The following is a 26,953-nucleotide window of genomic DNA, read 5'->3' as shown; positions in this document are numbered from 1 at the left end:
TGATGCACCCTGTCTCCGCTCCGCTCGCTTGGTGATAAGTGATGTGGGCCCATAATTCATCCGCATTATCTACACGGCGCCCTCCACTACACCAGGGGCAGTTCTTAATTAATTCCCACTCCATCACATTTTCCCTTGATCCTGTTCGTGACGCCATGTCGGGACCCAGGGCAGCCGGCCAGCAGCTCTCCCTGACTCCCACCCAGGCAGATAAGGGTCCGGGGCCTTAGAAGGCCGTCAGGCGGGTACTTGTGACGCGTGGAGTGGAATTAATTAGGCAGACGCTTATCGGTTGCAAAGCAAGATTATTTACTCACGCCACCAAGGTGGTGAATAGCAGAGGTCAGAGATACTTGTTTAGTTACAGCTTAAGGTTCGAAGGTCGTATGTCGGTCTGCATAAAAGTCTTTGATCGGGCAGATAAACGGAGAAAAAATCGGGCCAGGAGGTCGTTGATTTACGTCTGATAAGTTCAAGACGGGGGAGTCTGACAAGCGATCAATTTGTCAGTTACTCTCACGCATACGTTCAGAGGTTTTTTCAGGTGTGCGCGCGGAGGTCTCCCGTTCTTCACGGAAGTGAAGACGGGTTTTATTTGTGTAATAGCCAATTGCTTTTCGCCACGTCATAAATTTAATTAGAATCGCCAATTATCTAGCGGTCTTCGCTAGGGTTCTATCTCACAGGGTTACTCCCTGTTTTCTTTGACTAGTTATAATGATTTATGTACAGCACAGAAGGCTAAGTTTCATTTCTAGTTAGTGTCGCAGTTATAAATCTCTTTTTGACATGCGCAGCAAAAAAAAAGCGGTTACTATCATTATTGTTAACCCTTAGTTAACCTAGTGCAGAAAAAAACTGTTTTGAATGGTTTTACTTGTTTGTGACATGGGCACTACTTAATTTGGTTGTGACACCATGAAGAGCTCCATCTGAGGAATAACATGGGAAAGGGAAAAGAGAAGGTGGGTGGCAGAGCTTGGAGAGAACCAATAGAAAGATTACTCTGCAGGGTAGTGTACACAGGGTACACCTGTTTAGTTACTAGTGTCCCTGCATTGCTGGAGTTCCATGAAATGGGCAATAACTTCTGAGCACCCAAGGCTGTGCAAAGATGATGCTCTATTTCAGTAGGCATCAGGGTAAATAATGAATTCCCTTCCGCCAAAAAAACTGATCTGCAAACAGGAAATCATCTTTCATGATAGTGTTTCTAGTCGGCTCACAATGGTATTGGGAGAAAATATAAAACCATTTCTTGTTAAATAACACAATAGGCTGAGCTGTAAGTAAAGATGTGAGGGGTAGATGCCATTTTAAAGCCCAGAGAGTCCAATGGTAATCTGGACACATTTTAATAACACAAATGTTAAGAAAACCAAGTTTCATTGATATTGCTAGGAACACAGGCCATTGGTTATACAAGGTGGGGGGTAAGTCTGAAAGGTGGCAAGTCAGTAAGGGACCTATGGGTGATTGTGGAAACCAACTGCAGTAGAGCTCCCACCAGTGACTAAATGGGTAAACCTTATCCTTGGATACACAGAGGTAAATATCAAACCTATCACCTGGACAAGGGAGAAGAGATTGATGTCATATATCTTGATTTCAAAAAAGCCTTTGATCTGGTATCCCATGATCACGTCTTGGCAAAACTGGCTAACTGTGGCCTTGACCCCACCACGGTCCGCTGGCTGGGGAATTGGCTCTGCAGTAGGACCCAGAGGGTGGTGGTTGATGTAAGTCAATCATTGTGGTGCCCTGTGACCAGTGGGGTCCTCCAAGGCTCTGTCCTAGGGTCTATACTATTTAACATTTTCATTAATGATGTAGACATTTGTGTCAGAAGCAGACTGGCCAAGTTTGCCGATGACACCAAACTCTGGTAAAGCATCCATACCTGAGGACAGGAGGGTGATCCAGGCAGACCTTGACAGGCTCAGGAAATGGGTGGATGAGAACCTGATGGTCTTTAACACCAAAAAATGCAAGGTTCTCCACCTTGGGAGGAAAAACCTGCAGCATGCTTATAGGCTTGGCAGTGCTACGCTGGCTAGCACTACAGATGAAAGGGACTTGGGGGTCATGACTGACCACAAGATGGATATGAGCCTTCAATGTGATGCTGCTGTTAGTAAAGTGAGCAAAACGCTGGATGCATCCATAGAAGCTTCTCAAGCAAATCCCGGGACATCATTCTTCCATTGCACTCGGCCTTGGTGAGGCTGCAGCTGGAGTACTGCATCCAGTTTTGGGCTCCACAATTCAAAAAGGATGTGGAGAAGCTTGAGAGGGTGCAGAGGAGAGCCACGCGCATGATCAGAGGTCAGGAAAACAGACCTCATGATGACAGGCTGAGAGCTATGGGACTCTTTAGCCCAGATAAGTGTAGGCTCAGGGGGGACCTGGTGGTCACCTATAAGTTTATCGGGGTGCTCACCAGTATCTGGGGGAATGTCTGTTCACCAGAGTGCCCAAGGGATGATAAGGTCAAATGGTCACAAACTCCTCTATGACCATTTCAGGCTGGACATAAGGAAGAACTTCTTTACTGTCCGAGCCCCCAAGGTTTGGAATAGACTGCTACTGGAGGTGGTTCAAGCACCTACTTTGAACACCTTCAAGAGACAATCGGATGTTTATCTTGCTGGGATCCTATGATCCATGCTGATTTCCTGCCTCTGGGGCAGGGGGCTGGACTCGATGATCTTCCAAGGTCCCCTCCAGCCCTAATGTCTATGAATCTATGAATCTATGAAAAACACCACTAGGGAGGTGGTGATCCTTCAGTATGCAGCACCAGCACAATATGGGATCCTATGTTCACCCATGAATAAAGACTCTTGCCAAATTAAGACAGGGTACACAGAAAAGATATGGAATTATTTAAGTCTGGGAAGTGAACAGTGAGAGATTAAAGGAGTTGGATTACTAAAGCCCAAAGAGAAGGTTAAGGGGTGATGCAGATGGTTGTCACTTAGAAGTTTACTTCCACCCGTGGTGAGCTTAGCAGGCCAGCTTGAGTGAAGCATGGGTGCTGAGATCCAAAGGGGTAGAAGTACAACAAAAAAATTGTGGAAAACTGCCCGCTCTGAAGGAAAGCAAGAAGCTGGGAATAAAGAGCTCCTAAGGTGAATTGTTCAGCCAGAATCAGAAGAGAAACCCAGCCTTTCTGATCTATAGAGAAGAACAAGGAGCCTGAATCCTTTTCATTGTTACAATCCCATTTTCCCCAGGCCTTTCTTTCTGCTAGTCTTGATATTAAACAGTACTTTGGATTGAAAAGTAGTTTGACCCACAACACTCAACAATTTTCACAGGTCTAACAGGGAAGAACTTCAGGCTGCTCAGCAGACTCAGAGCAGCAGAGGAACCCCAGCTTGTGCCAAGGTTGTGACACCTGGCCTATGACTGGGAGGATATTGGGAATCTACTCTGGGGTGAAGGTGCAAGGTCTTTTACATAAAAGGTACAGAGGAGATGAAATAGAAAGGGATGACATGTCACAACAGCCTTGAACAATAACACTGAGGTACATTTAAGCAGTTCTATACAGACTTTGTCTTTACAATTGTTGTGTTCAGTGCTCCCTACACATCCTTGTCCCTCAGGCTGTAGATCAAGGGTTTCAGCATAGGGTGAGAGCACCATAGAACACAACCATTACCTTGTCTTGGTCTGAAGAGAGCTGAGACCTCAGGTACATGAACATGGCCATTCCATAAAATACACTGACCATAGCCAAATGGGAGCTGCAGGTGAAGAAAGCTTTGTTTCTGCACTGGGCTGAGTGGATGCACAGCACAGTCAGATCAATTCATACGTATATTCCCAAGATGAAGAAAAAGCTCACCACAAGGACCAAGAAGCTGGTGACGAGTGTGGCTGTCTGACTGGAGTGGGCATCAGAACAGAGCAATTTGAGAAGCGCTTGAGGGTTACATGTGAAATGGTTGATGACATTGCAGCAAAAGCACCTGTGTGGGCACATCGCTACTTGGATAAGGGTCAGCAGTAAGCCACTGGTCCAGGAAATACACTCCTTAGTGTCACAGACAAACTAAGAACAGTATCCAATGGCTGGAGGTTGATCTTCAAAGTAGAAGAAACACAGTTCCCTGTCACTGGAGGAAAAGAGCACTGAAATGTATTCCCCAGACACCTCATGGATGCTCTGTGACTGAAATCCTCTAAATTGAACTAGGAAATGGCAGTAACTTTGCTTCTGCCTTGCACTGAGCAGACACATAGCACAGCCAAGCTGATGAACATGTCGTTGGGATAAAGATGAAGGGTGTTATAAGGACTGACTGGCCTGAGACCCAGGTATATATCCATATTTTTAGTTATGTAATAACCAGGTATATATCCATATTTTTAGTTTGATCCTGTAAAAGCATTGCTGGTAAAATTTGCTGATAAAATGGAACAATAATTGGTGAAGCTATAAATAAAGGTGAGAAAACAGTTTTAAAGATCACACAGATGCCAATGGTAAATAGGGCATATTTAAATTATATTAATTTTAATAGAACCAAATTCATGTACAAATCTATAGGAACAGAAGTGGTGGTTTGGCAAGAAGGGGAAATAAATCCTGGAGAGGGGGAGCGTTGGGAACCAGCCCTGCAGCAGGGAAGGTACTGTGGCTGTCATCTGAAAGGGATCACTGAGATGAACCAGAGTGCAGTGAAGGTACCAGTAGTTCTGACCCATGATGTTTAGATATGTTTAATTAGTTCTGTGCACACATTGCCTTTAATATTGTTCTCCTTAAGGCTCCCTTCACATCCTTGTTCCTCAGTCTGTAAATTAGGCTTGGGTGTCAGAGCACCATAGAACACAGAAATCATTTTGTCTTGGTCTGCAGTAGATTTGGATTGTGGGCTCAAGTACATAAACATGGCTGTGCCATAGAATATACCGACCACAGCCAGGTGGGAGCCACAGGTAGAAAATGCTTTGCTTCTGCCCTGGGCTGAACGAATCCGCAGCACGGCCAAGCCAATGCGCAAATACGTTACCAGGATGAAGAGAAAGGATCCTACAAGGACCAGTTGTCCTGAAACCCAGGTGGCAATTTCATTATTGTGAATATCAGAACAAACCAGTTTGAGGAGTGCTTGTAGTTCACAAACAAAATGATTACTGATGTGTCTACAGAACCGCTTTGGCTTCATCAGTGCTGGGACCAGAGTCAGCAGTAATGTGCTAGCCCAGGATGCTGCTGCCAGCTGGATGCACACCTTCCTGTTTATGATCAGAGGGTAATGCAGTGGGTTGCAGATGGCCACAAAGCGGTCATAAGCCATGACAGCCAGCAGGAGACACTCAGTCATGCCTAGGTAAAGAGAAATATAGCCTTGGGTGAAGCATCTCTTGTAAGATACTGTGGGTTTCTCTACAAAGGAATATGCCAGAATCTGAGGGAGTGAGCTGGTGGAGTAGCAGATGTCAAGGAAGGAGATGTTGCTGAGGAAGAAGTACATGGGGGTGTGGAGTTGGTGGTCAGCCATGATTAGCAGCACTATGAGGCCATTTCCTAGAAGGGTCACAATGTAGACAATCAGCAGCAGACTGAGGAAGGGGACCTTTGCTTGGGGATGAAGGGAGAGTCCCAGCAGGATGAACTCACCCACCAGCGTCTCGTTGTCCCCTGCCATGGTGCTACCTGGACTTAATTTCTATGAACAGACATGATATAAATAAAGCAGATGAATGTTGTAATGACCTCTCAATACATTTGATGTTTCATAAATGAAGAAATCTGGATTTATCGATGAGCAATGGTTGTATTTTATTCAAGAAAGGTAACAGAGGTCCTAGGGTTTGTTAGACCAGTAACACTTTTCTGCTGTGTACCTCTCATGGCAGTTGTATGCAGCGTTTTGCATCAGCTGTTAAGAAGCATGAGGTGGGGTGAGGCGAGTGGTGGGATGTAAGACTCAATGACAATGGGAGTGCTGAGGAATCACACGTGCAACAGCCACTCTGGCAGCTTGGATCATTTGTGTAGAGCTGGCTAGCTCTAAGTGTTATGACAGTGGTTCTACTCCAGATCCTCATGCAAACCCTGCCTGTCCCGTATTGAGAGCTACCAACATATGTTTCAGACAACACACCACTGTCTGTGTGCAGTGCAGCAGCTGAAGTTTAAAGAGGGTCACTAATGCAACTGTAATATAAAAATGTCCTTGTGCTTTTTGGGGGGGGATATACCTGTTTCATAAAGGCCCATTTGCCTTGATTGTTTAAAACAAAAGATTTTTTTTGGTATCCTGTCACTCATTCAGGATATCTGAAGCAGAATTTTTACATACTAAAAATAGCAGTAACCTTTAGATTAATAACTATACACCCCATGAGAATGACACTAAAGATTTAACAAAAAAAGAAAACGTATAAAAGATCAACAATTTCTTTGACCTTCCTTTTTCTGGCTGGGTGGGAGAGATTTTCTCCTTTTCCATTAAATCATTAAAGAATTATAAACATTTCTACCACAGCCATATGAGTAGGGGCAAAGTCAGCTCTATGACAAGAGGCCACAATGAACTCTCAAGTGGGGCCAGAGCTGTGCAGCCACCTTATTGCAGTCAGTCTGGCAGTTGCATTGTATGTGGATTAACAGGGAGGTTTTAAGGCAGACAGCAGAATAGTAGACCAGAACATATGCTCCCCAGCAATATTGGACAAATCAATATGTTCTGTGTGAGATGTTGTAAACTCTTAAGGTCTGTGAGCTCCTCAACTGAGTTTGTCAGCCGGAGGCTGGTAGCTATTCAAAGTATTATCAACACTGGGCAACAGATCACTTAGAAGGAGCAGAGCTGCAAATAGGGTCAGGCGTGACCCAGCTGCTCCTGTCCTTCTGTGACAGTAACTCTCTCCAATGAATTTCTTTGGCAGTGTGTCTGGAAGGTCAGGTGACATTCCCTGGCTGAAATCTATGCTTTCAGCTTTTGCCTCCAGAAAAACCTGGGCTTGATCCCAAATGGGAAAGTTAATGCAGTTTCAGGCAATTACCCTTGTGGTGTGATCTGGCACCTAGTTTATAATGACTCTCCCTCCCTGTTAAATTGTGACTGGTACTAGACTGGAAAGGGAGACCCATGAAGTAGCACTGAGTAGTCACCAGTCCTGACTTCCCTGCCTCCTTAGTGCAAGGGTCAGTATTCAGGGAAAATCCTAGTTATGACTATCCAAGAATTGTTTCCGGGTATGGTATCATGTATTGTCCTCCTAGGAGAACCGACTGTCTTACACACACGTGACTAACCCATTGGTCAAAATAAATGGGGATTTATGCACATGTGGACTTATCATAGCATGTCCTTGTCAAATTCTTTGACTTATTGAGACCCCTTGGTGGTGAACATTAGGCCTGTGTGAAGCAGAAGGTATTCGCTTTGGATTCGGATTCAGCAATTTGGAGGGACAGTGATTCGATTTGGTGATTCGAATCACTGTCCCAATTCCATTCGGCTGAATCTGAAGATATTCAGCTCTGAATCTTATTCAGCCATAAACTATACAGGCAGGCAGTTCTGGCAGGATCATCTGGGGGAGCAGCCGGACAAGCCCCGGGTTGAGCTGGCAGCCCCGGGAGAAGTCGTGGCTTGTCCAGCTGTTCCCCTGGCTGCCCTCCTGCCGGGGCAAGGCAGGCAGTGCTGGCAGCCCTGGGAGAAGCCACGGGGGCTAGGAAGAATGATTGGGAGCAGGGGGATCAAATCAGGAGCTGGAGGGAAATGATTGGGGGCTAGGGAAATGAACAGGGACTTCCCCCCAGCTCCCGATCCAATGCCACAGCTACTGGTTTGATTCCCCAGCTCCCAGTTTGATCCTCCAGCTCCTCAATCATTCTCCACAGCTTCTCCTAGGGCTCCCAACTCAAGCCGTGGCTTGTCCAGTTGCTCCCCCAGCTGTTCCTGCCGGCACTGGCTAGTGTCTGCCTGTACAGTCTATGGCCGAATGTCTCTGAATCGATTTAGAGGCTTCCAATTTGATTCAGAGAGATTAATGGGTACCCCCATTCGATTTGGAGATTCAAACACTGAATCCGGCCTAATCTCCTCTGACTCGAATTGGCTACCGAAGCTTTGCACAACCCTAATGAATACAGTATTTGAGACAGTTGCAAAAAGTGTCAATTTCTTTTCACTCAGGGTTTGAGAAAGTTGCTTTTATTTCTCATAAATTCAATTTGAGTTCAAGTAAAATTTCAATCCTGTTTCCACTTAGAGGGTCATAGAATCATAGAAAATTAGGATTGGAAGTGACCTCAGGAGGTCATCTAATCCAACTCCCTGGTCAAGCAGGTCAAAGCAGGGCCATCCCCAACTAGATCATCCCAGTCAAAGCTTTGTCTAGCTGGGTCTTGAAAACTTCCAAGGATGGAGATTGCACCCTCTCTTTGGGTAACTTGTTCCAGTATTTACTACCCTCCTAGTGAGAAAATTCTTCCTAATATCTAACCTAAACTTCCCTTGCTGCAACCTGAGACTGTTGCTCCTTGTTCTGTCATCTGCTACCATGGAGAACAGTCTAACTCCATCCTCTTTCAAACCCCACTTCAGGTAGTTGAAAGCTGCTATTAAATCCCACATCAGTCTTCTCTTCTCTAGACTAAATAAGCCTAGTTCCCTCAGCCTGTCCTCATAAGTCATGTGCCCCAGCCTCCTCACCATTTTTGTTGTCCTCCACTGGATTCTCTCCTATTTGTCCAAATCCTTTCTACAGTGGGGGGCCCAAAACTGAACACAGTACTCCAGATGCAGCCTCACCAGTGCTGAATAGAAGGGAATAATTGCTTCCCTGGACCTACTGGTAAGACACCTACCAATGCAAAAAAAGTAATGTTTTTACAATAAGAAATCATTAAATTAAAGAATTATTAACATCTCTACCACAAGCACGTGAGTGGAGGCAAAGTCAGCTCTGCAACCAGAGATCTCAATGCACTCTTGAGTGGGGCCGGAGTGTTGCAGCCAGGTAATTGCAGCCAGTCTGGCAGTTGCATTGTATGCAAATCAACAGGGAGGGTCAAATCACTACTTCCCCAAAATGTTTGATTAAAAATAAAACTGAAGCAGTTTGGAGCTAATAGGAAAAATGGTTCTGGTCAAAGCCGTGTACTCCCAATAGCATACTAGAATGGGGAAATGCCTACTATCTCACCCAGAGCAATAAACAGAACCATGCAGCCTTGTTTTAAACACTTGCCCTGAACATCCTCCCTTTGATCAAGTAATCACTTTGCCCAATTTTTAATGAAAGGCTCAGGATGCATGTTTTGAATGAGAACTGCTTTCTGCCCCTTCCTCCCCCTACCCAACTCTTCACAGTGCTCAGCTGATACTGAATCTTGGAGCCAACCAAGTGTGCCAGAGCCTCTCCTCCCCACAAATGCCAGGCCACATACCACTCATTGCTAACATGCTCTTCTATCTCCAGCCACTGTGCAATGGACACAGACTGAATGCCTGACCAGTGCAGAAATCAGTGGTGCCTGCAGTACCATCCAAGAGAGCAGGGGGACCAGGAATGAAGCAAAGGCATATCCTGTGCAGAGCGCTGAGTGCAGAACTTCTAACTGCTGCATTAAACAAAAATGGAGATGGTCCATTATTTGACCCAGAGAGTGGATCAAAGCCAGCCCAGTCACCTTGGTAGGAGATGGGAAATATTTGTAGAAGGAATCCCCCAAACAAACTCTATGGGTGAGAACTTGGAGAGTTGAGTGTTCTTTGCAATTAGCTTAATCCTCACAGAAGGAATCCACCATCTTTCCTACTGCAGTCTGCAAGGGACCTGGCAGAACGGGTGTCTATGATGAGATTCTTGTGTGTGTCATGGCCTGACTCACTATTTCTGCAGAGTATGGAACTGGTTCAGCATGACACATAGGACTGGCTGCTAATTGGACCTGTGGGATTCAGGAACTGCAGAATTAACTAGGAGAACATGGGTATGACAAAGCCCATGAGCTTCTAGGAGACAGATCTAGGATCATTATGTGATATCCATTATCAATGGAGTATAGATTCAGACACGTTCTCCAAGTGTGGAGTCAATGAGCCACTCAAAGGTAACACAGGGACAGCATGCACACCAGATGTTTCTGAGTTTGACATTAGATTCTGAGACCTTGTAGTGTATCCCCAATTTGTTTAGCTCAGAAAAAGTAAACTTTTCTTTTCACATAACCAATATGTTTGCCCAGTAAACAATGCATTAGAATTAGAAAAAGTATTAAAAAAGGGTAATCAAAATGATCAAGGGTATAGAGCATTTGCCATGCCAAGAGAGACTAAAAAGTTAAGACTTTTCAGTTTGGAAAGAAGAAGGCTAAGTGGGGGATAAGATAAAGGTCTATTAAAAAAAAAAAAAAAAATCAGGAGGAGCATGGAGCAGTGACCATGATGCTGTTGTTCACCAAGGTCCATAATACTAGAACTAAGATGCACCCACTGAAATTAGTGGGTAACAGGTTTAAAACTAACAAGAGAAAAAATATTTTCTAATACAACACATAGGGAATTTATGGAATTTGTTACCACAGGGGGTGGCAGAGACAGATATCACAGCCAGGTTTCAAAAACAGACTGGATATATTTATGGATAGATCTATTAATAGCTATTGAACAAAATGGTTGGAGATGTTTCCTCTGGCATCTCTAACCCTATAATGCTGGATGCCAGGGAGGGTACTGAATGCAGGACAGATCACTCTAGTGATATCTGGTTCAGTGCTCTCCCTGTAAAGTATCCACTTCTGCCACTGCCAGAGTCAGAATATTGGTCTGACCAGGGGTGGCACGCGCCTCTTACCACAAGAGAAGGTTGAGAGGCGACCTTGTGGCTGCCTATAAGTTCATCATGGGGGCACAGAAGGGAATTGGTGAGGTTTTATTCACCAAGGTGCCCCGGGGGGTTACAAGAAATAACGGCCACAAGCTAGCAGAGAGCAGATTTAGACTGGACATTAGGAAGAACTTCTTCACAGTTAGAGTGGCCAAGGTCTGGAATGGGCTCCCAAGGGAGGTGGTGCTCTCCCCTACCCTGGGGGTCTTCAAGAGGAGGTTAGATGAGTATCTAGCTGGGGTCATCTAGACCCAGCACTCTTTCCTGCCTATGCAGGGGGTCGGACTCGATGATCTATTGAGGTCCCTTCCGACCCTAACGTCTATGAATCTATGAATCAACCCACAGTAGGCTGTATCCATTCAATGACATACTGCGGTATTCTGAGTCCAGAATCTTTCAAGGATCTGACCCAGGGTCTGCTTTCATGCATTCTCCAGTATGAGACCATGGATTCCAGAGCACATAGCTTAAACTCACAGGTCAAATGAAAAGAGCTGTTTTTTCTCTATATGTGACCTTTTCATAGGAAATGAGCAACATTTTCTGAAACAAATGGCATTTTAAATACATGCTTCCACCCTGAAATGAAGGTCATATTACTATGAACTGAACTATTAATACAAATTAACTGTTTTTGAAGAAAAAAAAAAAAAAGAATGGGAGGGGAGGTGGAGTTATATGGTTCATCCATGTGGCATTTAGGAAGATCAAAAATTTCCATCAAGTTGGTAAAAAGTAAGGCTGTCAAAGGATTTAAAAAATTGATCATGATTAGTTGCACAATTAAAAAAAGTAGTCACAATTAATTGCCATTTTAATCGCACAGCTAAAAACTCAAAATTATGCACGGACAAACTCAAAGTTATGCAAAATTATTCCAGTACTTTGTATCGTTGCGGGGTGTGTGTGTGTGTGTGTGTGTGTGAGAAGGGGAATTTGTGAAGGTGTGGGGGATTGTGTGTGTGGGAGGGCTTGGGGCCCAGGGAGGAGGGTTCCTGCATAACCTGGCAGGATGTGGGGTACTGTGGTCAGGAGTGAAAGGCAGCAGCAGGGCTTGGGGGGGGGGGGGGGGGGCTGGGCTGTGGCTTGGGAGTGAGGGGCAGGCACACACACATCTCGCCCAACAGGTAAGTGTTGAGGGGGAAGGGGAGGGAAGGGGTAAAGGAGGCAGATAGAGGCCTCCACAGTAAGGGAGAGAGTGAAGCAGAGGCAGAGGCAGGGGCAGGTCATGGGATGGAGCTGCTGGTGGCTTGTCCAGGAGTCTGGGGGAGGGAAGGCACTCCTGCCACTATGTGTACCCCTGAGGGAGGCATGAAGGGCATGTGCCCCCTGGATTTGCGTGCAGGGTGGAGGCAGGCTGCTACTATGCACTGGGCTCTGTGCCCCACTGCCATTGTCCCAGGAGCCGTGCAATGCCATGCTGTGCCTCCCACCACCAGGCATATAGGGGACATGGCACAGCCAGCACATGGCTTCTGGGACAATGGCAGCGGGGCACAGAGCCCAAGCCAACAGTGGCAGCCCACCTCCAGCCCACACACAAATCCAGGGGGCCACCCATGCCTCCTCTGGGCAGTGAAAGTCCCCCAAGCCTCTGAACAAGGTGCCCACGGCTTCATCCTATGATCTATCATTCATGACACTGGCCCTGGGGCCGCATTCACCCAAGCCCACCCCTGCCACTGCCTCACTCCCTCCTACACTGTGGGGACTTCGATCTGCCCCCCACCACACCCCTTCCCTCCTCTCCCCAAGCCCCTTCCCCTTCACAGACTTGCCTGCTGGGTGGTGCTTCACATGCTGCCGGGTTGCATTCCTGGATGCCTGCAGGCTGTGGCTGCATGTCTGTGTCTCTGTGTGTACTCCTCCCTGCCCTGTCTAGATCCTGAACCCAGGCTGCTGTCCTCTGCTTTGCTACCGCTGCCCTGTGGGGCACCTGGAGGCAGCAGCGATAGTGGCGGAGCAGAGCCTGGGCATGGGCTCCAAAACCACTTGCGTGATTAACACGTTACAAAAATTAAAACAAACAACTGTAACCCGGGCAGTACTCCAAAAGGTACCCCCTCTCTAATTGAAGGGATCAAAGCAGGTGCACAAGCACTGTGGGAGGTACAGGGACTCTCTTCCCACTATACAGCAGAGCCAGACCACCACTGGGGACTTAACCATATACCTTTTAATGAGGGAACAATACTGGGAACATAACAGGCATAATCAAGGGGTATAGTGGACACTACAATGCACCAAAGGGTAGGATTCAACAAAGGTTAGACACTTACAATCATTGACAAAAGACAGGGTTAACAAAATATAAAACACAAACAGCCGAGCAAACAATACTGGTTGGGGAAATATAAAAAGGCACAAAATGCAAAATGTTAAAGGACAAAGAAATATAGGGCCTAGGTACCTGGAGGGGGAGAAAGGGGGAAGACACAATGGGCCCTTTCCACTGCAAGAAAAGCTTTTCCTTGTTAGCTCACTTACCCCTCAAGTCATCAAAGCTGCAACTTGAACTTGGATCTCCCACATGGTAGGCAGGAACAATGCCACACAGCCACCAGTGCTGGTCCAGCTCTAAGCTGCTAGGGGTCTTGACCTTCCTGGAGCCCCGGCTTCACGTCAAGCTGCCTGGTCTCTGATTGGAGGAGCTGGAAGCCGAGCTGGGAACCCCTCAGGTCACTGCTCAGATCCTTGCTGAAGCGGGAAGCCTCTCCAGCCGACCACAGCCTCTTGTAGCAGATCCTAGAGCCCAGTAGAAAGCCTCTCCTGCTGGCCACACGCTGTGCTGCTGAGGGTCCAACTGCTGCCTGCAGGTCCTGCTCCTTCAGGCTCTTCTGGGCCAACTGCTTCTGCCCCACTGGCTCAGCTCTTGCCAGCTCCTTCCTAGTGGTCCCTCACTGGTCTCTTCCTGAGCCAGCCGTGCTGCCCCTTTTATCCCCCTCCAGGTGACCCAAGGGCCAACTGGGGACATGAGGGGTGAATCTCTGGGGACTGATTGGTGAGGAAATGGAATCCCAAGTCCTCCAATCATCTTTTACCCCTTCAAAACCCCTGGGCTAGGTCACTGCCAGCTAGCCCGTCACACAACGATTAATGCATTAATCATACACGTTAATCACAATTAATTGACAACCCTAGTAAAATGTTCTCACCATAATACACCTATAATAATACATTTAAAGTGGCTTGGAGTAAGTCTGCAGCTAAAAGACAAACATTTCTATTTCAAACCTTTTTTCAGGCATATGCACAGCAGAATTTAGGCATCCCTACTGTATTAACAATTGCTGTGAGTGTATTTAGAGCACAGGCTGAAATTATCAGATTAGGTGGGAGAAAACTCCACTTGTGATTTATTGTGAAGATTTAGGTTTCTGAAAAAGGGAGGTGCATATGGTATGGTACATCATCACATAGAGCACAACATCTTTTTTTTTTTTGGTTAAAGAGAAGCTAAAGAGCTTTATTAATATACTAGAAGCCTGGCTTATTCAATTTAAAATGAAACTGAAAGCAAATATAACTTTATTGGAATGTACAATAATTTCACAGATCATATGTACAGTTTAAAAAATACAAACCAGGCAAAAATAGTCAAAAGATATTGTTTCATTAGTCCTGTAGTCATTATAGATAAATGTTTCATAGTTTCATAGTTGGTAGGGTCAGAAGGGACCTAAGCAGATCATCAAGTCTGACCCCTTGCTATGGGCAGGAAGGGATGCTGGGGTCAAATGACCCCACAAGGTGTCTATCTAGCCTGCTGTTAAAGACCCCCAGGGTAGGAGTGAGCACCACTTAACTTGGAAATTGGTTCCAGCTCCTAGCCGCCCTGACTGTGAAGTAGTGCCTCCTGATATCTAGCCTGAATCTACTCTCTGTCAACTTATGGCCGTTATTCCTTGTTGCTCACGGTAGTGCTTGGGGGAACAGGGACTCTCCCATTGCCTGCTGGTCTCCCTTGGCCAGATTATAGACAGCCACCAGATCCCCTCTCAGCCTTCTCTTGTGGAGGCTGAACAGGTTCAGGTCTTGTAGCTTCTCCTTGTAGGGCCCTGCTGCCCCCTGACCATGCGAGTGGCCCTCCTTTGGACCCTCTCAATGCTGTTCACATCCCTCCTGAAGCATGGCGCCCAGAACTGGATGCAGTACTCCAACTGCGGCCTGACCAATGTTGCACAGAGGGGGAGGATCACCTCCTTGGACCTGCTCGTGATGCATCTGTGAATGCATGGCAAGGTGCGATTAGCCTTCCTGACTGTGTCCCCACATTGGCGGCCCATGTTCATCTTGGAGTCTATAAAGACTCCAAGATCCTTTTCTGCCTCTGTGCTGATGAGAAGGGAGTTCCCCAGCCTGTAGGTATGCTGCTGGTTCTTTCTCCCCAGGTGCAGTACCCTGCACTTGTCAGTATTGAATCCCATCTTGTTCTCATCCGTCCACCCCTGTAACCTGTCCAGATCCAATTGCAGTCTGTCTCTCCCTTCTAGTGTTCCCACCTCTTCCTCTAAGAGAATGTATGTCTCTTATGAAGATTCATAAGATAAAATCTAGTTTTCTTGAGTCTCTTGACACTGCCTTCAGTACTTCACTGTCAGTCACTTCTACGCCTGAGTTGTTATTGCCACACCTGAGTTAAGTTTTTGAGCTAAAGCAAAAACAGTCTGCAGGGCTGTGAAACAGGAGAGAGAGAGACATTACCAGGTATGGCTAACAAAGGAAAAAGTTGCAGAAAAAAAGATAGTTTGAATAGTGGTACATAAAGACCATTAACACCAGTGAAATGAAAACAGACTGGCAAGAATCAGATAGATTAGAATGAGTCATGAATTTTTGGTGCCAAATTAATTAATTAGTTAATCAGTTTAGCAGAAAGGGGTGGGTAAAACAGGTTGAATGATTAGTGATGTCTTCCTGCTTCTCTGATTTATGTCTTCTTCATCAAAGTCTGAGGTCTCCTCCCACTGATGTTTGGAGTCTCAAATCACTAGTATAACTGGTGCCCTCAGTTGCCTGGAGACTTTGCTGGTCCCTCTCTGGTCTGGTTCTGGAGTGTTTTGGTCACTCTCACAGAAACCAACCCCACTCAGCAGCTGTACTTCACAGCTCAAGACCTCATGAACTCTCATGTATATGGTGGGGTGTGGGGGTGTTTAGGGTGGGGTGTGTGTGTTTATGGGGTGGGGTGTGGAGGGAGTTTGTGAGGGGGTGTGGCTGTGGGGAGGGGCATAGGGTATGGTGGAGGGTTGTGTAGCATTTGTGGGGCGTGGGTGTGTGGCTCTGGAACACAATGTCTTTTCCTGAAGGCAACACTGTGGATGGGAGGTATCTGTGTGTGTGTGTGTGCGTGTGTGTGTGTGCGCGCGCACACACGCGCGTGTGCGTGCATGTGTGTGTGTAGTTTGTGGGGTGTGAGAGAGGGTGGGAGGGGTATGGGGACCGCCACACTCCCTCCAAGGTACAGCAGCAGGTGGGTGAGCTGGTGCTTGGCTCTGGCCACCGCTGCATGTCGCAACAAAGAGCGCAGCCCCTGCCAGGGTATTTCTCTCCCCTGCACTCCCCGCACTTGCAGGGCATGGGAGGGAAGCCCCAGGTACTGGAGCTGGCTGCTTTACCCGCCCAAGCCCACTCCAGTGCCTGGGGCTTCCCTCCAGTGCCCTGAAAGTGCAGGGAGTGCTGGGGAAAGAAACAGCCTAGCAGGGGCTGCACTCCTTGCAGTGCTGGCCGGAGCCAGGAGCCAGGAGCCAGGAGCCAGAAGACAGGAACCAGGCACCAGCACCGAGCACAGCCCCCTCCCCCTGCTGCTGCCTCCGCTGCCTGCCACAGCAGCACGCCAAGGAGGGGGAGTGTGGGAGGGGTCCCCATATCCCTCCTCTTGCACACCCACACCCTGCCCACCCAAGCTCTGCACTACTGCTGGCTCCCTGAGAATGGGCTCCATGCTGCCGCCAGCCCCAGTCCCAGCCCCAGCTCCAAGCTCCCACCCAGCTTCAGGCCCCTGCTCCCTCCCCTCTGCTTCCCTACCTGCTACCTGAAGGGAGTGGAATGCCAGGGAAGCCCCATACTAGCAGGGCCTACCTTTCTACCCATGAGGGTGGGAGCGAGGCAGAATAGGATATGTTGGGGGCAGGTGTAGGCACCTCACTCCCACCCTTGTGGGCAGAAGGGCTGAGCAGAGTGCAATTCGTTGTGGGGCACTGCAGGCCAGATTAAAGTCCCTGGGAGACCAGATCCATTCCGTGGGCCATGTATAGCCCACCCCTGGTCTATCCACTCTTGCAGAGCACCCAGGTGTGCACTGGGATGCTTTTTCAGTGTCACTTTATATCAATGGCCACTTAATAACTTGCCACCCCACTGCTCTCCAGTCACATGCCAAAGATTTCATTCTCTGTGGTGACTAGGCCTGCCACTCATTTAAACTGCAACAATCTTTCAATCAACAGCTCTCATCTTTCACTTTTACCTCAGACCTGTTCCCTCACAAACATGTCAATCACTCTACTTTTCCCACCAACACTCAGATGACTACTACACATGCTCACTTCTGGAAAATTAGGACAGGAGTTCAATAGCTCTAGTTCTAGTTCTATAGTCACAGGGCACCATGACAATTGACTTCCATCAACCACCAACCTTTGGGTCTGATCATGGAGCCAGTTCCCCAGCCAGCGGATCATGATGGACCCAAGGCTACAGTTGGCCAGTTTTGCCAAGAAGTGATCATGGGATACCAAATCAAAGGCTTTTTTGAAGTCAAGATAAATGACATTAATCTCCTCTCCCTTGTCCAGGTGATAGGTTACCTGGTCATAAAAGGAGATCAGATTGGTCAAGCACGGCCTACCCACAACAAACCCATGCTGGCTATCCCTCAGGATGTTGCCATTGGCCAGTCTGTTGAGAATGACCTGTTTAATAATCTTTTCTAAGACCTTCCCCAGGATAGAGGTCAAGCTGATGTGCCTGTAGTTTACCAGGTCCACTTTCCTCTCTTTCTTGAAGATAGGTACCACATCCAATTGCCCTTCTTCCAATCTTCAGGCACTACACCAGAGCACCAGGATCTCTTGAAGATCTGTGCCAGGGGCTGGGCTTTGATGCTAGCCAGCTCCTTGAGTACCCTGGAGTATAGATTGTCAGGTCCAGCTGACTTGAAGGTGTCCAGCCTCTCAAGGTGTTCCTTCATGAGGTCAGCATTGATGGAGAGCAGGGAATCTCCCTCACCCGGGCCTCCCTCACCCAGGCCCCCCTGTCCCGTAGTGGCCAGAGGTATCCCGTGGGACTGGTGAAAGACCGACACAAAGTACCCATTTAGTAGATTGGCTTTTTCCTGGGTGTCGGTCATCAGTTGTCCCATTTGGTTTAACAGAGGTCCAGTGAAGCCCTTGCTTTTCCTCTGGCTCCCCACATATCTAAAAAAAGACTTTTTATTATCCTTGATCCTAGTAGCCAGTTGGAGTTCTGTCGCAGCCTTGCCTTTCCTGGTTCACTCCCTGCAGGTCTAGACCAGTGTGGAATATTCCTCCTTGGAGGTGGATCCCATCCTCCATCCTTTGTAGGTCTTTCTCTTTAGACGCAGGAGGTCCACTAGTTCCTTGCTGAGCCAAGGGGGCTGCTGTGCCCTTTTGCTGCCCTTCCTCCAAGACGGAATATCCTTAGCTTTTGCGTCTAATATTGCTCCCTTGAGAAGCAACCACTGTTCCTGAACTCCCCTCCCCTTGGGGTCATGGTCCCTTAGGGCCTTACCGACAAGCCTCCTGAGCTTGTCAAAGTCAGCTTTCCTGAAGTTGAGGACTTCTGTATTGCTGACTGACTTGCCAGCTTTACGGCAGATGGTGAAGGTGATCAGCTCGTGGTCGCTGTCACCCAGCTTCCCTTCAATCATTAGGTCGCTGATTAGGTCATCCCCAGTAGCCAGTACCAGGTTGAGCAGCGCTTTACCTCTCATTGGCCTGTAGACTTCTTGTGTCAGATAGAAGTCATCCACACACAAGAGGAAGCTTTGCGACTGCTCCGATTTGGCTGAGTGCTTTTCCCATGAGATGTCTGGGTAGTTGAAGTTTCCCATGACAACCATGGACCAGGAACATGTGGCCTCAGCCAGTTCCCTGGCAAATTCCTGGTCAAGCTCTTGACTTTGGGTCAGAGGTCTGTAGTAGACTCCCACCATTGTGTCTCCTGTGCTGTGTTCCCCATGGATTTCAACCCAGAAGGTCTCTAGTCATACACCCTGGTTGCCAATATTGGCTTGCAGGGATGCATAACTCTCCTTAACATAGATAGCTACACCCACACCCCTTTTGTCCCCTCGATCTCTCCTGTACAGGGTATAGTCATCTATACCTGTGGTCCAGTCATGGGTGGAGTCCCACCAGGTCTCCGTTATCCCCATGACATTGTAATTATTTGTGTTAAGCAGGAGGACAAGTTCCTCCTGTTTATTCCCCAAGCTCCTGGCATTCATGTACAGTCAGGTAAGTGTCCGCTTGGGGGCCCTTGCCTTGCCTGCAGATTGTTCCAGAGCTGGGACAGGGGTGGGCTCCCTTAAGTGCCTTGGCCTGCTGGCTTTGCAAGGGTTGCTCAGTGGGCCAGCAGTGGTGGTAGTCCCCCTATGCCCCGGGAGATCAAACCTGAAGACTTCACCTCTATAGGAGACAAGACTTCCCTACTGAAAGTAACCAGGAGCAAAGTTGTCTAGATGAGAACCTGGAAACATTAGTCTTCTCTACAAAAGAACTTTATTTCCTCAAGAAGGATCCTACTGCTTCCCTACTGCATGTCACAAATTACTTGATAATGCCAAGGTCTCCACTGGGTCCCAGTGCTCAGCATCTGCATTCAAGATAACTACTCCTGAGTATTATATAACATCCATGTGTCATGACCTGTCCCACTCTTTTTTGTTGTGTGGGGGGCTCAGTATGACTCATAGGCCTGGTCACTAAATGCACCTTGGGGAATCAAGACCTGCAAGTTAGACTAGGCAGAGTCTCTGGATATGGCCATGTATGTGAGTGTTTAATGGGAAGACCCAATGTCCAAGATTGACAGGGATGAAAGACATGTCTCAGAAAAACTTTTCCATCCTCAAAACATTCAGTGTCCCATTGTTGTGAAGAAGGCTACCAGCATACTGGACTGCATTAATAGAAGTGTTGCCAGCAGATCAAGGGAAGTGATTATTCCCCTCTGTTCATCACTGGTGAAACCACATCTGGAGTATGGTGTCCAGTTTTGCTCCCCCCTCTCCCCCGAAAGGATGTGGACAAATTGGAGAGAGTCCAGGAGTCCAGCAAAGGGCAGCTAACATAGTTAGGGAGCTAGGGAACATGATTTAGGAGGAGAGACTGAGGGAACTGGGCTTATTTAGTGTGGAGAAGAGAAGAATTAATATAATGAAAGATTTAATAACAGTCTCCAACTAACTACCTGAGGATGGTTACAAAGAGGATGGAGCTAGACTGTTCTCAGTGGTAGTGAATGACACAACAAGGAGTAATGGTCTCAAGTTGCAGCAAGAGAAGTTTAGGTTAGATATTAGGAAAATCTTTCTCACTAGGAGAGTAGTAAAACACTGGAACAGGTTACCCAGAGAGGTGTGGAATCTCCATCCTTAGAGGTTTGAAGACCCAGGTAAACAAAGCTTTGCTGGGATGATCCAGTTGGGGTGGTCCTACTTTGAGCTGGGGGTTGGACTAGATGTGATCTCCTGAGGTCTCTTCAAACCCACATTTTCTATGATTCTATGATTCAATGATGTCCTATACTGAGACTGTCTAAAAGACTAATAAATCTCCTGACTTGAAGCATGTTACCAATGGGATTCATAGAGTTAAGGAGCCATTCTGAAGAGTTATGTTCATGTGGGGAGCTGTGAGGAGGAGGTCCGTTTGTCCCATTTGTCATCTGTGTGGTAGTACAGACCCTTGGGTGGCCATGATGCCACCTAGAAGCCACCCTAATCCTGCCCACATTTCCAGGCCTTTAAATAACTTCCCCTGTTTATCTTTCCTGCCATGCCTTGATGGGGTTTTTTATATTGATTGTGAGGTTGCCCCTCAGCTCTGGAATGATCTCACCAGTGCCTGACCAACATAACTGATCTCTTGTAGTCTCTGGGCCCTCTGCCCACTAGCCAGGTTACTCTGGCTGTAACTGGTAGCCTAGGCCCACTGGCTTTGGTCTGGCCTTGCAGTCTCAGCTTCTCATAAGCTTCTGGCTGCTTTAGTTGCAGACTCTGGCCTCAGACTCCAGCACTCTTGGCCTCAGGCTGCCTTGGATACACCCTCTGGGCTCGGGCTTCAATCCTTCTTGGCCTCAGCCTGCTTCTGTCTTGTGCTACTGACCCTGGCAGGGCTCAAAACCTGGCATACTCCTTTGGTATCCGTGGGGCCTTCTTTTCACCCCAGCAGCCACCACCCAGTCCTCCAGTATAACATTAAAACAAAAATGCAAGCAACTGCTTTAAACTCAAACACTCAAAGCCCCCCTCTGGGTTCTCATAGCACTGCCAAGCCAACTCCCCACTCACTGGCTCTCTCAGCCCTGGGAGTACCTGACATGACCTGCAGATCCTACTTCCCACCAGCCTGAGCTGGAAGGAGCTCACCTCCCTGCAGAGTTCAGGGCTGTACTACCACTCTGCCTCAGGGACCTGGCTTATATACCCTGAGATCCTCCCTTTCTGGTCAGGAGTTTTTCTAACCAGTGTGTCCTCTCAACCTCCAAAGCAACTTACTGCTGTTTCTCTGCCCAACTATAGGAGTGCCCTTGTTGCCTAACCAGGGCTCTGTCCTATTATTAGACAGCTAGCCACATGATAGGCACTTGCAGCCTATGGATCCCTAGCTGCCTGCTCCCCTGCAGCTAGTCCAGAATCTGCTGTCTTCCACCACCTGAGGACACACCTGCTGCGACTTCTCCCTTAAAGTAACAGGTGCCCTGGCTCCCTGTTACACACTATTATGGAAAGATATGACAGAAACAAGCAATGAGAGGGTTTTCTAATGAATTGCTTTCTAGAAATGCCTGCATTTAGGGCAGAATTCTATTTCACTTCATACACCCAAATGTTAGGTCTCCATCCAGATCTGTGTGCATTTACACAGAATTTGAAATCTTGTTACAACTACATGTAGATGTGGACACATGCCTATTGAGAATGTACAGTAAATTATGCCCTGGCTGGGCAGGCATCCCACTCCATATGTGTATAAGTCTCCAAAAAGACAGGTAGAGAGTGTCCCAAGTTTTAGCCTCAAGAAATTGAAGCATTAGAGTAGTGCAGTAGCAAAGGGGGAGGGAGGGGGAAGTGTGGCGACTGCCCCAGGCATAGAAGCAAAAGGGCGCCAACAGGTATTTCGCAGCTGGGGCACGGCACAGGACAGAGCCATGACTGGTTCGTTTGGGGGGTGGGGGGCACTGCATGCACTCCCAGGCAAGCATGGGTGGGAGGCATGTGCCCCCCCAGATTTGTATGTGAGGCGAGGACGAGCTGCCACTGTGGGCTTTGCCCCGGGTGCCAAACTTCCTTGCCACGGCACTGCATTAGACTATTTGTCTTTGATTCAGGTAAAGCAGGGCCTAGGCTGACTTCATCTAAAGAAAATTTGAGACAGCATTTGTTAGACCCCAATTCCATGTGGTGCCCAACGACTAGGGAGACGATGATCCAATCACTCATGGATCCTGTTACTCATTAGCCAGAGCAAGCAGGGAGCAAACACCAGCAAACATTGCTCACAACAGTTTTATTCAGAATGGAGATAGCTTTGAGCAAAGGTCCCAAAAAACCAACAAACTGGGGACCTGCAGTGAACATTAGTTCTTTTCACATTTTATACACCTTGATTCATGCTTATTAACATTCACTTCACCTCTGTTCCTCTTTTTGTTCCACCCATTTCTCCTCCCATCTCAAGCTTCACCTCTGTTTACTGTTTACTTCATTAACATGGAATTGCCTATGCATTTCATTCATGTATATGTTTCTCTGCTAAGAGCGCATGTGTAAGACTTTGACCCTGTTTTCTCTCGGTCAATGGAGGTTTATTGCTGGTTCTTTGTGGTTCTTTGCTGATTTCAGCACCATCTCCAAGGTCTTGCTTCTGCTTTATCTCCTGACGATAGCTGGTGGGCTGCATCTTGTTCTTTTTACACAGTAAATAATGCATCCTGCACACTATCCCATTGTTAGAAAACTGCTTGCTTAAGTATTCGCAAAGTTAGTTACTTTTAATATATCATCCTGCCTTGTGACCAGCAGCTTTTGCTGAGACACAGATACAAGCCTTTATTCAGCTGCAAATCCAGTGGTCCCCAAGATCCAAATATTGGCACCCTAACAGCATTTTCCCAGCTTTCTAGACCTCTAGGGGAGGTATGTTACAGTCCTCTTTTGTGTACAATATTGTAAGCAGGGTGTCTAACCTTCAGCTGGAGCTGCTGGGATAACAGGGAACACCAAGGAGTCAGGCAGGAGCCAGGCACAGGCAGGAAGGGCCTACCCTACACTACACTGTGTTGACCTCAAAAAGCCTCAGAACTGCTTCTACCTCTGCTCTCAGTCCAGCCTCCCCCACTTTAGTGTCCTCTGCCAGCCTGGGGGCTCCAGTCATGCCTCAACCCTACTCCCTATGATCCTAGGGGCAGCACCAGTGGCATGTGCCACACCTTTCTTTTCCAAATCCTGGATCTGCCCATCTGCCAGTTCTTGTCACAGGCCAAGAAGGAAATGCCTCCAGGTTGCTGAGAAATCCCAGGTTGTATGAAAGGAGTGGCATCACAGGGACTAGTCAGAGAGTATGATGAATCATAGGAATCTGTCCCAGAGAAGAGAAGACATAGAGGCTGCCACCTGGAAGGGTACTCTGAGTCCAACAAGACAAGGCAGGAAAGGTCCTGAACTATGACATTTGGATATATGTCAATAATTCTACACAAATATTGTCCTTGTGATTACTTTCCTTACAGACTCCTTCACATCCTTGTTCCTCAAGCTGTAGATCAGGGGGTTCAACATGGGAGTAACGAGTCCATAGAACACAGCAATGAGCTTGTCCTGGTCAGAGGACAATTTGGATTGAGGCCGCAGGTACATGAACATGGCCGTGCCATAGAATATACTGACCACAGTCAGGTGGGAGCCACAGGTGGAGAAAGCTTTGCTCCTGCCCTGAGCTGAGCGGATGTGCAGCACAGCCTGGCCAACGTGCACATATGTCACCATGATGAAGATAAAAGGTGTCACAAGGACCAGCATGCCAGTGACCAAGTTGACAAACTCATTGATGTGTGTATCAGAACATGCTAGTTTGAGCACTGCCTGAAGTTCACAGGTGAAATGGTTGATGATGTTGTGTCCACACAAGTGTTTTGGCTGAATGACTATCTGAATCAGAGTCAGCAGCAAGGCACTGACCCAGCATGCTGCTGCTAACTGCACACAGACCCTCCCACTCATGATGATGGTATAGTGCAGTGGGTTACAGATGGCTATGAAGCGGTCATAGGCCATGACAGTCAGCAGGAGGCATTCCATTATACCTAGACAGAGGCAAATATAACTTTGGGCCAAACACTTGTTAAAGGATATAGTGGGTTTCTCTGCAAAACAGTTCTCCAGGATCTGTGGGGCAGAGCTGGATGAGTAGCAGATGTCAAGGAAGGAGAGGTTGCTGAGGAAGAAGTACATGGGGGTGTGAAGCTGGCAGTCAACAACTATCAACACTACAATAAGCCCATTCCCCATCAGGGTCACCATATAGACAATCAACAAGAGCCAGAAGAATGCAGTCTGTGCCTGGGGATGATGAGAGAGGCCCACCAGGATGAACTCTGTCACCAATGTCTCATTTCCCTCTGTCATGGCCTTCCTGAAGATTCACCTGCTGGGACAGGAACAATATGGCAGATAGTGAGTGTACTTCAAAGATGCTCTATAAAATGATAGATACTGAGCTAACTGATGATTTTCAACATAAATATTCATTAGGTATTTCCCAACATATTTTAGATTTCTGATTATGAAAAATGTGGCTTCCTTTCAAGTATTTAACTTGGAGCAGGGGGAGTTGTTTTTGTTTTTTACCAAGGAAATTTATCAGTAACATTTTCAATCACCTCTTGAAGAAGCATCAATACTGTTCACAATGGTATACATTTCTAAAGCATGATTCTCACTGAGAAATCTTTACACTAAGGAACTCCATCCAGCTCTGCCCCAGAAGTGAGGGAGAAGGTTAACAGGACATTATCATATACATAGTGCAGTATGCAGTGGGCATCAGAACTGTGGAGCCAGTGACATACGGAGAATCAGGTGAGCTGAGTTTGGGCTGGGGATGAAGGCAAGAATTTCAGGCAGACTTCTGGAGAAAGTACTAAAAATATGTTCACTAGAAGAATGGACCAGGACTTAAAATTGGCTTACTAAAAAGACTGACCAAATTAGATGACTGTGTGTCAGTGACATGGGCCAATACATGAGGCCTGTAAGCAGCTTGACCAATGGGAGGCTGATGGCTGCACAAAATGTTATCACTGCTAGAGGAGGGACTATCAGTGAACAAGAAGGAGCAGTGCCACAACTAGGATCTAGTATGAACCACAAATATTGCTATGTCCCTTCTCAGACAGGACCAGAACAAAAGATCCAGCCATTACCAGAGTCTTCCTCAGTTGCTAGCTGAAGTCAAGTCCCAATAAAGAGTTCCAAACTCTCTTTCTACAAGCAGGACATTGACATTCCCACTCAGACTTAATATGACTTGCTTGGTTTAAAATTATGGTAAAACAGCCCAGCAAATCAAACCTTTCAGGATCCTAATTCATTGGAATGATTAACCTAAGTTGGTCCATGCATGACTGCTCTACATCAGCCTCTTTCCCCACCAAGGGCCCTTTGCTAACCCAGCCCAGATTCCATTAAATCAATGGCTTTGGCAGTGCACCTTGAATATCTGGAATTCTTGAAGATCTGGAAGTTCAAGCAATTTCCCTCCAGCCCATATCCTTTCCTATAGCTTTTGCCTCCAGGGGACTCTGGATCAGTCTCTCAAGAAGGGAGATCAATGAAGCTTCAAAAATTGACACCAACATGGGCAGATCTAGGATTTTGAAAAGGAGGATGCAGATGGTGTGGCACATAATCACATATAATGGAAGACATAATTTTCTCCAGTTAAAGTGAAACTAGATGTTTTACTAATATGCCAGGAGTCTAACCCTATATTATTAAATTTAAGCTCAAAGCAAAAACAAATATAACTATTGGAATGTGCACTAATCTGCTAGATTATATTCAAATCTTAAAAAGCACAACTAGGCAAAATATAGTCAAAATATTCAACAGTTGTTGTGATTTGTTCTGTAGTCATTCTAGTTAAATATATGTCTCTTACTCAGATACATAAAATAAAATCTAGCCTTTTTGAGTGTCTTGACAGTGTCCCCAATGCTTCACTGGCAGTCATTTCTACACCTAAGTTAATAGTACCACATCTGAGTTAAGGTTTTTAGTTAGAGTTAAAAACAGTCTGCAGGGCTGTGAAATAGGAACAGGTACCAGAATTACCAGGAATGGGTACCAGACAGCAAAACTGCAGAAGAAGCAATAGTTTGAATAATGGAATATCAAGACTATGAAAAAGGATAAAGGGTCATTAATACCTGTGGAATGAAGATAGATTAGCAGGAACTAGGGAGATAGTCAATTGACTTCAGGGCTCATTGTCATCTCAGCACTGCCTGAATACAAATGCCACTGTCCCTCCCAGGCAGTTGGTTTTACTGTTTGGGTGGAGGAAGAATGAAAGGGGGGTGCAACTGCACCAGTATACCCCTTCCCTCCACCCCCAGATCTGTCTCTGGACACCAATGGAGGGTCTGGCCCTTTATTTACAATTACTCTCTCCCCTTTTAAATCCTCACACACTGAAAAGTGGCATGGGATAGCAATTTCTTGAGAAGAAAACTCATGCAGCAACAATAGAGAATGAGGCATGTCTGCCTCGTACAACTGCTAGCCCTGATCTCACTGCCTTCCCTACCTCCTTATTACTACCCATAGCATTCAGGGTGC

The 26,953-nt window shown here is 46.9% G+C and overlaps 1 protein-coding gene and 1 pseudogene across 1 annotated transcript; both read right to left on the bottom strand.

Annotated features, from left to right (window-relative positions):
- Positions 1-4,735: 4,735 nt before the first annotated feature.
- Positions 4,736-5,663, bottom strand: LOC102566314 (olfactory receptor 13H1-like; annotated as a pseudogene).
- An 18,143-nt stretch (positions 5,664-23,806) lies between these two features.
- Positions 23,807-24,739, bottom strand: LOC102566072 (olfactory receptor 13H1). Its single transcript, XM_006268855.1, has one exon. The coding sequence runs from the start codon at positions 24,737-24,739 to the stop codon at positions 23,807-23,809; it is 933 nt and encodes a 310-aa protein (XP_006268917.1).
- Between the last annotated feature and the right edge of the window lie 2,214 nt (positions 24,740-26,953).

The sequence above is a fragment of the Alligator mississippiensis genome, chromosome 5 (assembly GCF_030867095.1).
Source record: "Alligator mississippiensis isolate rAllMis1 chromosome 5, rAllMis1, whole genome shotgun sequence".
Lineage (NCBI taxonomy): Eukaryota > Metazoa > Chordata > Crocodylia > Alligatoridae > Alligator > Alligator mississippiensis.
The sequence above is the reverse complement of the archived record's forward strand: the minus strand, read 5'-3'. Positions and strand labels throughout refer to the sequence as shown.

Excerpts from the sequence above, each read along its gene's own strand:
- LOC102566072 (XM_006268855.1), bottom strand. The coding sequence starts at position 24,739 with ATGACAGAGGGAAATGAGACATTGGTGACAGAGTTCATCCTGGTGGGC.